This window comes from Asterias rubens, chromosome 3 (genome assembly GCF_902459465.1).
Source record: "Asterias rubens chromosome 3, eAstRub1.3, whole genome shotgun sequence".
Classification (NCBI taxonomy): domain Eukaryota; kingdom Metazoa; phylum Echinodermata; class Asteroidea; order Forcipulatida; family Asteriidae; genus Asterias; species Asterias rubens.
This window is the reverse complement of record NC_047064.1, coordinates 9,390,215-9,404,332: the sequence shown is the minus strand read 5'-3', so window position 1 is coordinate 9,404,332 and position 14,118 is coordinate 9,390,215. Positions and strand designations below refer to the sequence as shown.

Here is a 14,118-nt window from a genome sequence, read left to right as displayed (position 1 = left end):
AGGTCTCGAAATCAACGCACACAACTTCGTATGACAAGGGTGTTTTTTTCTTTCATTATTATCTCGCAAGTTCGATGACCAATTGAGCTCAAATTTTCACAGGTTTGTTATTTTGTGCATATGTTGAGATACACCAACTGTGAAGGCTAGTCTTTGACAATTACCAATAGTGTCCACTGCCTTTAAAACTAATCAGCTGATCAACATTCTAAAAAAGAACAACTAAAAAACACTCCTTTTGTTTCAAGAGTCAGGAATTTGGTCTGTTTTTAAATTGGACTGATTATTTTTTGCTTATTTGGAGAGATAAAGAAGGGTAGAATTAGTTTTTATTTTGAAGCCTTGGTGCATTTCTGGATTTTGCTTGGTGCACTTCTGGATGGTTCAGCTAAACAATTTTTTTATTATTTATTTAAAAAAAAACTTTTTGTGGGTTCCATCGTGGTATTATTTTCAGTTTCATGGTTGAAATGCTCTTATCACAACCTGGGGATTCTGTGCTTCAACTTTTGAGAAGACTTGATAAATGTAGGCTTTAAAGCTAGTCCTTTTTTACTTGGGAAACTGGGGAATGCTGTGTGAAAACTGGCATCAAGTTGGGGTAAGGAAACAAATGTCGGGGGGGGGGGGGGTATACTTTCTGGGGTATTTGGCAAACATTCTAAACTGCTGACTTGTGAAAATTGTACAGAAATCTGAAGTTTAGTTGGGCAAACGTTTATTTGGTAATTCTTCGAGAATCAGGGAATCTTGTCAGTATTTCCTTTTTTTTTTTTTTACAATTAGCATTGGTTGCTATGAGAATTAGGGTAGTGCATCCATGGAGGTAGAAGGTGCACCCCCGATTCAGTGATCTGGTAGTAGTAACTGCAAAAACCCCGAGCGCCCTCTATCGAATTATTTTGACTAGTTGGTGTAAATGTTTTGATCATCATTGATTCACGGTCGGACGATTGTTGGGTGAGTTTTTCCGTTTTTTGCTCTAAAATTAAGTTTAATGTGATGCAAACGCATAAATATTTCAATCATTAAATTGAGAGACAAGTATATCATGTTTTGAAGTTGCAACCTTCCTGAAAAAGTTTGTGTTTCTTGAACTTTAAATGAAGCCACGTTTTTTGTTTTTGTAGGGGAAAAGTTTCCGTATGGCGCCACCACTTTTTCATTCGATATGAAATAATATAGTATCTAATTTACCTCAATGAGATATCCCTTTTTGTAAAAAATGTGTGAATAAATGGTGGCGCCATACGGAAAGTTATCCAGAAATAGCCCTACCTTCATGCTCTAAGTACACCCACACAGTTGAGCTCACTGTTCAAGGCCAGAAGGAGATAATCTATGCCAACCTCCTTGCACCAAAACATTTGTTAATGTATGTCAATCAACCAGAGCACACAAACACGGGGAAAGATTTCCAAATCTATTTTATTTAACTTAGATAGATGATAACGTCACCCTCCTCCCAACGGCCGCTAGGCCGGAGGGTTACGAGTTTGTTTCGAGCGGAAACGGTTGATCTGGTCCAACACGTACAGTTTCGACAGCTAGTCACCAGATTTGCCCCATTTTTAACAGCTTTCAAAAATCATGACACAAATTCTGAGGGTGCGAGCTTTTTAATCCGCAATGTCTAATGCAGCCTGCCATAATACTCAAAACACCATTTAGGAAATATTTCGAAGAAAAATTGACAAAAACTTACCAGATCCCGGCTGGAGCGAAATCCCAGGTTCATATTTTGAACCTGTCGCATCGCTTTGCAAACGCATTATTTTGTTGTTGGGCTAAACCATTCTGTAAAAGGGGTGTTACAATAATGCAGTGCTACAGTGCGTGCGCGCCATTATGAGTGAACGGCGTGCAATGCAAACGGACAGCGCGCACACGCACTGCAACATTGTAACACCCCTTTTACAGAATGGTTTAGCCCAACGACAAAATAATGCGTTTGCAAACCTGGGAATTCGCTGCGGGATCTGGTAAGTTTTTGTCCATTTTTCTTCTAAATATTTCCTAAATGGTGTTTTGAGTATTATGGCAGGCTGCATTAGACATTGCGGATTCAGTTTGTACCCTCAGAATTTGTGTCATGATTTTTGAAAGCTGTTAAAAATGGGGCAAATCTGGTGACTAGCTGTCGAAATTGTACGTGTTGGACCAGATCAACCGTTTCCGCTCGAAACAAACTCGTAACCCTCCGGCCTGGCAGCCGTCGGGAGGAGGGTTACGTTATCGCAACTAACTTGTGTGGCCAAGGCTGGCTGAATCCTGCACACACGGTGAGATGCGGAAATCAGAGAAACAGAGCGCCCGCTAACGTTGGTTTAGGGTCTATTACAAGCGTGTACAGTTTTTGCCGTGCATAGATCGGAACGTTGTTTGTGTGTGACCAGGCAACACCAATGGTCTTACTCTTGGAACCAAGACTACGGCTGCACAGTTACCGGGATACACAATGCACCACACGCAGCGCTGAGTCGTTAACCCTGTGACGTACACACACAGCCAAAGCCCCGCCCCCCGCAGATTCAAATTTTTAACCTGGGACATTTTTTACTCTTTCGCTCAGGGATCTGGTAAGCTTTTATAATTTTTCTTCAAATTGTTTCCTCAGTGGTCTTTTTAGTGATATGGTAGGACTCATTAGACATTGAGGATCAAGTACGTGTTCCTAGAATTTGTGTCATGATTTTCCAAAGTGGTAAAAATAGAGCAAATCTGCTGACTAGCTGTCAAAATTGTATGTTTTTAACCATTTCGCCCTGCACAGATTGCGGATGCTTCGTAACCCTCTGGCCTGGTGGCCGTCGAGAAGAGGGTTATGTAAATCATAACTAACGTAACAGGATTATTTTTAGTTGCAATAACGTAACCCTCCTGCCGATGCCATTGGGAGGAGGGTTACATTATCGCAACTAGCTATTTTATGAGTCGATGCGATGAGAACCCCATTGCAAATCATCCCGGTGGTAGAAATGTGTTAGTTGAATGAAAGGTGGGAGGTTACCCCACGGCTACGTGAAGTATAGTTGCTGAAAGGCATTGACGAGTACCAGCATTGATAGATACATGTACACTTTATTGTAGATGGCTCAAACAAAATTAAAGTGCCAAGAAATAGGAGGGAGTCCAGCGAATTTGGCACTATAAATTTTAACATTGGTGCTGTTACAGGGCCTAGCTATGTGCAGTCTTTTCTTAATTTCTGGAGCAGTTGTAGCTAGTAGTCAAGACCTGGAAGTCATAGAGGATACCAAGACACAAAACAACAGAACTGGTCTTGAGACCAGATGGAGTGATACTGTAGTCCATCTTCTGTGATAATTCTTGTCAAAGCCTTTTCAGCATCTAGCGAGGCATGAGAAGACAATGAAGAAATATCAGTTTCAGAAGTGGGAGGAAAACCCTAGAGAATTGTTCAACTAGGAAAACCCTTGAAGTCAAGTAGGGACTGAAAACCCAAACTACATAGTGTCCCCGTCGCTAGGATTCGAACTGGGGTCCCAGTGGTGGAAGGCGAGGAGTTGCGCCAACCTGACTTCCTTAGCGGTGATTCTGTCCTTAACTATGAGCACCGGGAATCTTTTTTTCTTCAGAGTATAGGATCTGGAACAAAGGGTTATCGGGAAACCCAGTCACCAAACTTTCAAATAATTTTATAAAATGTTTTTAGCTGCTATTACGATTTGTGATGGAAAACTTGGTGGTTGATGACTGCATGCAAATTTGTATCTTTTTTAACAGAAACTAGTGACCGTCCGTTGATGAAGAGTAGCCCTTCTGAGGTGATCCTGTCGACAAGAAGTCCTTGCTCAGATTCTGAGTCTTCTTCATGTCAATACTGGTAGGGAGTCATTTCAGAATATTATTTGTTTAATTATAGGCCGGGAATTTCATTTGAGAGGGCATCCATTGGAAAATCTTAAAGTCTAGTCCTGTCATGGGAAACGTTTGAATGGCCACCAAGGCTGAAATTGAAGACCATGGCACTGGGGGCCATGGCAGGACATGCCTGTTCGTGATATTCCAGGCCTGGTATTAGACTTAGGCCGGATCCGAATTGGCGGCTACGGCCACGGCTACGGCCGGATCGCTGCGTCATCACGCATTGAAGTATAGAACGCCCTTAGCAACACCCCTGGCAACAGTCATAGCCGCAGCCGTAGCGACCAATTCGGACACGGCCTTACACGGGTGTGTAAGCACTGGACACTCGATACTCAAATTTTGTGAACATAATACAGTATGCGTATAATATTATTGTAGTCAACTAGATTACTGAGATTGCCTAGCCGGAGGCACTTTAAAGCCATATTTTTATCCGTGAGTATTGCATTGCTTTATGTGAAATTGGCATTGGGGATAACAAATGTTATATCGTTTTAAATCCGTACTGTGATATTTGTAAAAATAAAATAAAATGAAAATGCAAATTAAAATTTTTGAGTTGTTTCTACTGTTGTAAATTTCTTTTCTCTTTTTTTTCTGAAGACCTGTCACTGCCTCCGATCAAATCGTGTTGGAACACAACTTTGTGACAGTGGGGAGTACTCGGCTCGGAAAAGTGAAACAGTAAGTGAACAATTGTGTCTTGTCTTCAGCACATTGCCTCTTTTCATTGTATAAATAGCGCCCTCAAGGGTTAAAAGGTTAGCCTTTACTATTTTGATATCAATAAACCCATGTGAAATCTCTCTTCTTTCCTTTATTTGCTCACAGAAGCTAAACGTTGTTACTCCAACATCGACATGTGATTTATGCGGAAACATCATGGCGAACATAGATTACGATCTTAACTCCAAACATTACCAGCTGCTTAGAGCTATATGTAAGAGAATAACTTATATCTTAAAGGCAGTGGACACTTGGTATTTACTCAAAATAATTGTTAGCATTAAACCTACCTAGTAACAACCAATGGAGAGCTGTTGATAGTATAAAACATTGTGAGAAACCGCTCCCTAAAGTAACATAGTTTTCGAGAAAGAAGTAATTTTCCACTAAAATATTTGAATATGATTTATGGGTAAAAAAACAAAATTAATATTCTTTATCCCGATGCAAATTTAACATCTTTAATAAATGTCTTGCTCTCTGTATTTTTTATTCCTTGAAGGCCAAGCCTATGATGGGACAGCAACAATATACCTAGCAAAATACCTGCCAGCAGATAGTTACGTAGCTGTCAGTAGGACCAATCTCGATGCTGTTCACGAAGGATTCAGTGTTTTACAGGTAATCTAACCAGATATTTAGACACGAGAAAAATTTGGTACATTTATTTTTCAAAACATTTATTTGCAAAAAAAAGCTTACTCGGAAAGGAGCAATGGAGAGCTGTTGAGAGCCGATAGCGATTAAAGGAATGTTATTGGCCAAATGTCCTGGGCACTAATATAAAGCGCATTGATATGGTTATTGTGTCCTTAAGCAAGACACTTAACCATTGCTTCGTCCTTCGGATGGGACGTAAAGCTGTTGGTCCCATGTGTTGTGTAAACGCATCTCAAACTTCGTCCCACTCCTTGCAGTAATAATACCTTGCGCTTTGTATCCTTTAGCAAAAGGTGCGTTATAAATACGGTTATTATTATTATTATTATTATTATTATTATTATTATTATATTATTGTAACATGGGCTAATAAAGACCTAGTAGTTATTGATAAATACAAGACTAAACAAGAAGCCTCAGTTAATATTATGTACCTTGCGCCCCCTCTCACACTTTTCGTTCTTCTACTAAGTCCCTTTGAACTATCCCTAGAACTTCCTCATCGTATGGCGATCGTGCCTTTTCTGCTTGTGCTCCTGAACTTTGGAACGCTTTACCTTATAACATCAGATGCTGTAGTTCTCTTCCATTGTTTAAAAACTTGCTGAAAACTCATTTATTTAAAACCTCTTACACTTAGCTCGTTACATGTCTTGACAGTAGATTGTATAATTTTTTATTCTGTTCTACATTTCTTTTTGTTGTATATGTATTGTTTTTTGTTCTGCGCCTCGGAATAGGGTCTTGTGCACTAGATAGTAGTGCTGGGCGAATAGTGAAATTTTGTTATTCGGATACCGCTGGCCAACTATCCGAAATTAACCGGATATTCAAATAGTTTTTTTCACCGCTAGAGGGCGCTATTAAAAAAGAAATTAAATAATAAAAACAATATTTTTTTGCCGCTAGAGGGCGCTGATCGTTTGTGAATGAGATCTTATGGGCGGATTGATATTAGTTTTAGACAGTGTCACTCGGTTCATTCATAAAAATGACCGGATCTAATTTAAAGATGGCGATTTGCTTTTTCTTTTGATCGTGATTGACTCTACGTGAAGGAAAACTTTGTAATCTTTGAACAAATTGCGTCAGAAATGTCATTGTTTTAACTCTTCACGGAGGTGAGCATAGTTAAATACTTAATTTACGCTGTTTTATGCTGTCTTAATAGAAGTTTCATAAGGATTCAGACAAAACATTCATATCAGTTGTCACCCAGACGTCCGCGGATATTCGGATATTAAAGAATATCCGGTTACTTGGTTGTAATTACAGAACTATCCGGTTTATAAATAGGTATTCGCGCCCATTGCAGATATCCGCGCCCGCCCATTGCAGATATCCGGTTAAGAAAAAAAAGGCATTTGCGGTTACGGATAGGAAAACCTATTCGCCATTAACCGGATATTGGAATAATTCGCCCAGGCCTACTAGGTAGATGGCGCATTATAAATGCATTATTATTATTATTATATATATATATAAGAGTACAGGAATCAAACTCTGGTGTTTCTGATCAAAAGAGTGTGTGTTCGAGTCCCTGTCACGACACCTAAAGCAAGACACTTGACCATGATGTTTCGTACTAAGGCCGTTGGTCTCGTGAGAACCCAGTGCACTTCTCGAAAAAAGAGAAGGGGTTTGCCCGGTGTGTTTCTGGTTTGATTGGTAGCATATTGCGCCACAGCACCATTGCATGGTGCTATGTAAAAGGATTAGGTCTCGTAATTCGAACGTAGTCCCACATAGCATGCAGAAAAATACTGAATGTTGAAGTACCTAGTGCGCCACTGAGTGATGGATATGTGCGTTAAATAATAAGCCACTATTATAAATATTATAAGAAGAATTTGTTTTCTTCGTAGTATGAGTTTTATTTGATGCGTCTGATGCAGAATGAGAACATCTTGGCGTTGAACAAAACCTTCGTCACTCACAATGAGCTGTGGGTTGTCATGCCACTCATGGACCTTGGTAAGTGGCAACATGTGATCTATTTTTGACTGGAAATCTGTTTTTTTATTTTTATTTTAACCCCACCCCCAAAGAAAACTTAGAAGAAAACAAATGTTAAGTAATTAATTTCAATTTTTTTTATTCATTTTATAAAATTATATTGAATTTGGTTTTACCCATATATTACTCAAGTCGAATTCAAGCCCATGACCTTTGCAATTCTAGAGCAGTGTCATTCTAGAGCAATTAATTAGGATCAAATTCATAAGAAAATGAAGATAAAACCATATGGAACACCCAAGTTTGCAGAGTAGGGCTTTGCGCTCATAGCTCAGTATGGATTCAAGTGGGTTCAAGTCCCAATTTGTGACACCTGTGTCCTTAAAGCCATTGGACACTTTCGATAAACAGTATTGTCCAAAGGCCCACACTTTGTGTATCACAACTTAGATATAAAATAACAAACCTGTGAAAATTTAGGCTCAATCGGTCACCGGAGTCGGGAGAAAATATCGGGAAAACCCACCCTTGTTTCCGCATGTTTCGCCGTGTCATGACATGTGTTTACTATAAATCCGTAATTCTCATGGTCGACAATTGATAATTGTTTCAATGTTTTCTTAAAAAGTAAAGCATTTCATGGAATAATATTTCAAGAGAAGTCTTTTACCTTTACCTTCTGTAAACCCTGTAAGTTATTAACTTATATTTTTGTTCTGTTCCAAAAGTGTATAATGGCTTTAAGCAAGACATTTAACCACAATGCTTCGTCCTTCTGATGGGATGTAAAGCCGTTGGTCCTGTGTATTGTGTCCATGTATCGAAAAAGAGAAGGGGTTCACTCGGTGTTCCTGGTTTGATGGGCTGCATATTGTGCCACAGCACCTTGCGCCACAGTAAACCATTACACCTCACTATATTGAAGGAGTAGGTCTCATAATTCCCCTCCAACATATCTTGCAGGAAAAGACTATGTTAAAGCACCTTGATTGCACTTAGTGAAGGATATGCACGCTTGACAAGAAGCGGCTATTATTATTATTATTATTAGGGGATTAAAAGGGTAGCAACGGGTTCTTAAACTGCCGTTTAGAACCGGCAGGGTCGTTGCCAGAGCCGAATTTGAAGACAAGTCACTACTCTTTTATTCCCATTCATAAATGCATTTTTGGATTAAAGGCGTAATAAATGAAGAAACTCTGTCAAACTTATCCGTTTTCTGACGTGCTTGAGCCCTGTACATGTTCATCCATGTGTTGCATTTTTATGACGGAGACTGTTTTGGGATATGCTTTGTGCACGTAGTCTTGGTGCAAGACGTTTCTTATTTTCCTTAAACACACAGCACGGCCAACTCACTGACAGGGCCCGCATCGCCCATAACGAGAATCGTCTTGCACCAAGACTAGCGCGTAGTATTAAAAAACAACTGGTTATGAACAGAGCTCCAGCTGGTCATTATCAACCGTTTAAACACCCCACGTGACGCCCTCTCCACCAATAGGAATAGCGATACTGTCTGAGGTATTTATGGATACATTACTATTAATATCTTCTTGAATTTCCCTTACAGGTTCAGCAAGAGATGTTCTGGACAACGCCTATCCTGATGGATTACCAGAGGTTATTATATCTTATATACTTCGAGATACCCTGCAGGGATTGGACTACTTACATAGAATGGGCTATGTACACAGGTATGGTTCTGTTACATTTAGCTGTCGTGACACTTGCTACGTAAAACTGGGGAGGTATTGCTTTCTGCTCTACTGGCCAGGCTTCGGACTGATGATACCCAAGCCTACATCCGTATGGACTGTAAAAGGGGTAACCCTGTTTCAGCCCTAGGAGTAGGTGGCAACGACGGCCTCTGGACAAAAAATTGTAGCCCACACCTTGAAGTGGCGTTCAGGCCTTGTGTGTCTGGCGACTTGCATACAAAAATACTAAAGCTTCTGGTTTTGTCCCAGGGGCTGATTTCTAAAAGCAATCAAATTCACCGCAAGACAAATTGTCAGTATTACCACAGTGACTTGTATTGTGACATCGCACTTTACTTGGCAACTACGATTGATTTGCAGTTAAGATGAATCGTAGCTCTTAGTGAAAATCGACCCCTGGTTCTGCTTTGTTTTGTGATACTGGGCTGGCTCTAAAATATATCTCAAATTGTTATGGGGGTGCACTGCTGGCTCCTGGAGTTGCCGCCATAACCTGCTTCAATTACTGCCCGTCCATGTTTCATTGCTGTCAATTTTTACCACAGGAGTGTGAACACGAGCCACATTCTCCTGTCCAAGTCGGGCAATGTGAAGCTTGCTGGTCTGCGCACGGCCGTTAGTATGCTGATAGAAGGGAAGCTCCTGAGAGCGGTGCATGACTTCCCTACGCATGCTGTAAAGTTACTCCCATGGCTCGCACCGGAGGTCTTGGAACAGGTAAAGAACGAATAGCATATAAATATTGACTGCTTCGAGTGCTATGTTTAAAACTATGACACCCTAGGTGATCCCCTGAAAACTATGACAAGCCGGGTTCATACTTCCTGAGAATGCGATATGAAATTTGACGTCACAATAATAATTGACTTGTGCTCAACTCCTGCGACACATTCACTGCGAAAACAGCCATGTGACGTCAACATTCATATCAAATTTGCATTCACAGGAAGTAGGAACCAGGCTTAAAGGCAGTGGACACTATTGGTAATTACTCAAAATAATTATCATCATGAAACCTTTCTTGATTACGAGTAATGGGGAGAGGTTGATAGTATAAAACATTGTGAGAAACAGCTCCCTCTGAAGTGACGCAGTTTTCGAGAAAGAAGTAATTTTCCACGAATTCGATTTCGAGACCTCAAGTTTAGAATTTGAGGTTTAGAATTTGAGGTCTCGAAATCAAGCATCAGAAAGCACACAATTTCGTGTGACAAGGGTGTTTTTTCTTCCATTATTATCTCGACGAACGATTGAGCTCAAATTTTCAGAGGTTTGTTATTTTATGCATATGTTGAGATACACCAACTGTGAAGAATAGTCTTTGACAATTACCAATAGTGTCCATTGTCTTTAAACTCCAGTTAGAAGTGGCATTTTGACTGGTAGCTTGGGTGGCTGCCCTGGTGAAAGGAAAGATCATTTTTTGATTTTTTTTTATTGTGTTGTTTTTTCAGAATCTCCTCGGCTACGACACCAAATCTGATATTTACAGTATAGGTATCACAGCGTGTGAGCTGGCCAATGGATGTGTACCGTTCTGTGATATGGTTCCCATGAAGGTAAGGCGTATTTAATTTGTGAGTTGTTTTGTTTCCTTTAAAAAAAATATGTGTCAAACCTCGGAATGAAACCGAGGGTACCAGAGACATGTGAAGGAGCGGTTAAAGGAAGTGGTATATTGAAAGGGTTTTTATTTTGCAAAAAATAGTTAATGGCCTTAAGTTTGGGTGATACCACGATACTAATTTGGAATTGATTTCGATATCGGATCGATTTGGTTTTAATCGAAATATCGATATATCGCAATATCGATTAAGCATCGCAATATCGCGATGTATTTCCTAGCTGAGACATCTTGCAACCCATAGACTTGGAGTATAACCAGAAGAAAAGGTCATTAGAACACCTCTCTTATACTATGACTGTCTCTTTTACAACTTTCAATGGGAGTTTGAAAACTGATGATGTCAAATTTAATTAATCGCCATTATATTGGATATCGCGATATATTGTTGGCGATATGTCGTGAATAAAACAGATCGATATCAGCCAAGCTTAAATGGCCTAACATTTCGACCCAGGCAGAGTCTTTTCTCGAAAGGTTAAATGACAACACACAACAAACATAAACAGGGCCCAATTTCGTGGCTCTGCTTACCGCCGAATTCTGCGCTTACGACTACGATTCCCCGCTTACTTGCAAGCACTGAAGTTCTGTAAGCGTAGAATGTCTAGTAACGTGGAGTGCCCAGAAGCCAAAATTCCCCGCTTAACAGTGAAATACCAGCACATAATATCCTGCTTCCGCAAGCCCCGATTCTGTGCTATGAATAGATGGGGGAGAGAGAGCCAGAAAGCGTACAGTAAAAAGCAAGGGGTGAAGGGAATATTTTATAGAATAACCTGTAACAAGCAAGACAAAAATCCAGTAAGAAACCAGTGAGGTAAGGAGGGTCACCTGAGGGATACTACAACAAAGAGGATTAGAAATGAGAAAAATAGCTGTTGCAAACTGCTTACCAACCAACACCACCTATGGCATTAACGCAATCGATCATGAATGGCTTGGGCTCAATTTCATAGAGCTGCTAAGCACAAAAATTTGCTTAGCATAAAATGTTCCTATATAAAAACAGGATTACCAACCAATTTTTTATTAGTTACATCTTGCTTGTTACTTGTGTTCAGCTGTTGTTTGCTTATCCTGAAAATCAGGTGGAATTTTGTTGGTAATCCTGTTTTTATCGAGGCAAAAATTTCTTGCTAAGCAAATTTTTGTGCTCAGCAGCTCTATGATGTTTCAACACTAGCAGAGTCTCACACAATTTTGTTAATACTACGTCTGGGTAACTTCTTTTAGATGCTCCTGGAGAAGATAAATGGCACCACACCCAAGCTCCTCGACAGCTCTACCTTAGTGAGCGACGAACAGGGAGGTTCGGTCGTGGACAGCGGACTCGGGAGCAGTAATGTAGCATCTGGAAGCAAACAGGTGGATCAGAACCCATTCACAAGGCTCTTCTCTCCACAGTTCCATCATTTTATTGAGGTTTGCCTAACGCAAGACCCTGCTAATAGGTAAGTAGCTTAAACATCTGATGTCACACTTCTAGGCAAAACAAATGTGCTCAGGTTTATTTTGAGCTTCATGAAATTGCCTTGGGTTTTGGAATTCGAGACTTTGAAACGCTAGGTGGCAGCAGACTGACCAGATAAATTTCCATCGTTCCAACGAAACCATCATTTGCTTTAATCTACAGACCAAGTGCTTCAGCGTTACTCAACCATGCATTCTTCAAGCAAGTCAAGAAGCGAACGAGTGAGACATTGTTTCCTTTCTTCCAGAATCTGACGTCGTTGACAGAAATGAAGTCTGACGAAGATCAGGGTAAGTGATTTTGATTGAAACAATCAGAGATGGTCCACTTATTCAAAGATAGGGTCATAGATAGATTGTCTTTTCAAATCAATAAAATTAAATTCAATAAAAATATTATTTTGGTATTGCCCTCACATGATAAAATACATTATTGGTGTTTCATAATACCAACAGTGACGGTTATAAATAGTAGCCAACATGATTAACAAATATGAAGGGCAAAACTTAGGATTGGGTGAAGCCCATCCGAAAGTTTGGAGCTCTGTTATGGCCGGAGTGAAATAAAAACAATTTTTTTGAGAGGAGCTGAGTTTCATGTTGCCAAACTCCACACCGCTTTTGTCACATTTTTCAGGAGCCTTAGAGGAACACGATGGAACTCTTGTGGAGAAATTCCAGTGTATGGATGTCAACGAAAAATGGGTCTTTGACTAACAACTTCTTTGTTTATTCTTCATCTCGAAATATTAACATTGCCATTGGATACAGTTAGCGGTGAAAGGGTCAGCATGCCTTTCTGTGTGCCTTTGGTAAGCAGTGCTATAAAATGGAAACCCGTACAGTAAGCATAAAGTCTGTCTTTAAGCAGCTCTATGAAATTGGACTGAGAATTTGAACAATTTGTTTTGAACAATTAATTGTTCTGGAAAGTATGCGGTAACACCATGTAATGGCTATCTCTAAGTGAGTTGGGGTGGTTCATACCGTTGGTTTCAACTCCAAAGCCATTTGTTAGTGAGACTTTATTAATGTCTGGTACAATGGCTTGCTTAATAGTCACAATGTACTGCTGAAGTTTGAATTCCTCAGACTACAGAGACAGTCGCTATGATTATCCCCAATGGTTCAATGCAAGCTTTTGTATAGAAATCTTCAGATGAGTAAACCCTGGAATCATTGTACCATGCACATTCATTCATTCAGAATTATGTATGGATGTTGGCAATATATTCATGTACATAGTGTGACTACGCAAAAGCTTTCCCCAAACCATGAGACATAGCAACTGTCTCTATAGTCTGAGGAATTCAAATTGAAGCGATAACGCAGGACTAAGCTATCCTTGTTCCAGACAAGTTTCAAATCTAACTTGGCTTATTAAGAGCACTTTGTCGTAGAGCTACATATACATGCACCGGTATATAGTATACATAGTAAGTTTTGTTGGGAAGATGCAAGTATGACTCTCCCCAAAGTTTTGATTTAGATTGTAAAATATTTACAACTATAAACACCTATATTGAGTGCAATTCGTATATCATGCCTGAGATGGAACATGGAAGGTGTACATGTATATATTCCTGAGTGCGAGGGCAAAAACTTACTGAGCGCAGAAATCTCCTGCTGAGCAAAAACAGGTAACCAGCCAAAATACAGTACATTTATCATTGCTGTGACTGGTACAGCAAAGGAATTTGCCAAGCATAGTTTTCTTCTATACAGTTTTATGACATTTTTTCCTGGTTAGGCCATTACATTTTTCTAGAATCAGAGAGAAAGGACAGAGCCTCTATGCTAGAATGAAGCACATTAATTGTGTATAATTTACTTGCGGAATAATTACCAAAAGTATTCACTGCTTTAATGTGAAGAATGTACTGTGCTCGGTTTTAAAGGAAGCTGAAATATGTCCTTTCTTTTGTGGTGTCACCTTTTACATATTCAAAAGTACTTTTGTCAAAGGTGTCCACAATTTGGAAAACCTAGACATGAAGTGAACCCAAGAAAAATTGAAACTCAAGAGACTGAAAGAATATGTTAGCTACTTTAATAGAAAAAGGTAAA

General features: G+C 39.7%; 1 protein-coding gene across 1 annotated transcript; it reads left to right on the top strand.

Annotated features, from left to right (window-relative positions):
• The first annotated feature begins 915 nt into the window (after positions 1-915).
• On the top strand, positions 916-14,101 carry LOC117288442 (STE20-related kinase adapter protein alpha-like). The gene is made up of 12 exons (XM_033769307.1): positions 916-960; positions 3,748-3,847; positions 4,495-4,575; positions 4,723-4,831; positions 5,120-5,238; positions 7,143-7,251; positions 8,807-8,930; positions 9,500-9,671; positions 10,409-10,513; positions 11,815-12,032; positions 12,215-12,342; positions 12,689-14,101. The coding sequence occupies exons 2-12, from the start codon at positions 3,836-3,838 to the stop codon at positions 12,766-12,768; spliced, it is 1,257 nt and encodes a 418-aa protein (XP_033625198.1). The 5' UTR covers positions 916-960; positions 3,748-3,835; the 3' UTR covers positions 12,769-14,101.
• The last annotated feature ends 17 nt before the right edge of the window (positions 14,102-14,118 follow it).

Excerpts from the sequence above, each read along its gene's own strand:
- LOC117288442 (XM_033769307.1), top strand. Across the intron at positions 9,672-10,408 it reads CACCGGAGGTCTTGGAACAG|AATCTCCTCGGCTACGACAC; the intron begins GTAAAGAACGAA and ends TTGTTTTTTCAG. Across the intron at positions 12,033-12,214 it reads ACGCAAGACCCTGCTAATAG|ACCAAGTGCTTCAGCGTTAC; the intron begins GTAAGTAGCTTA and ends TTTAATCTACAG.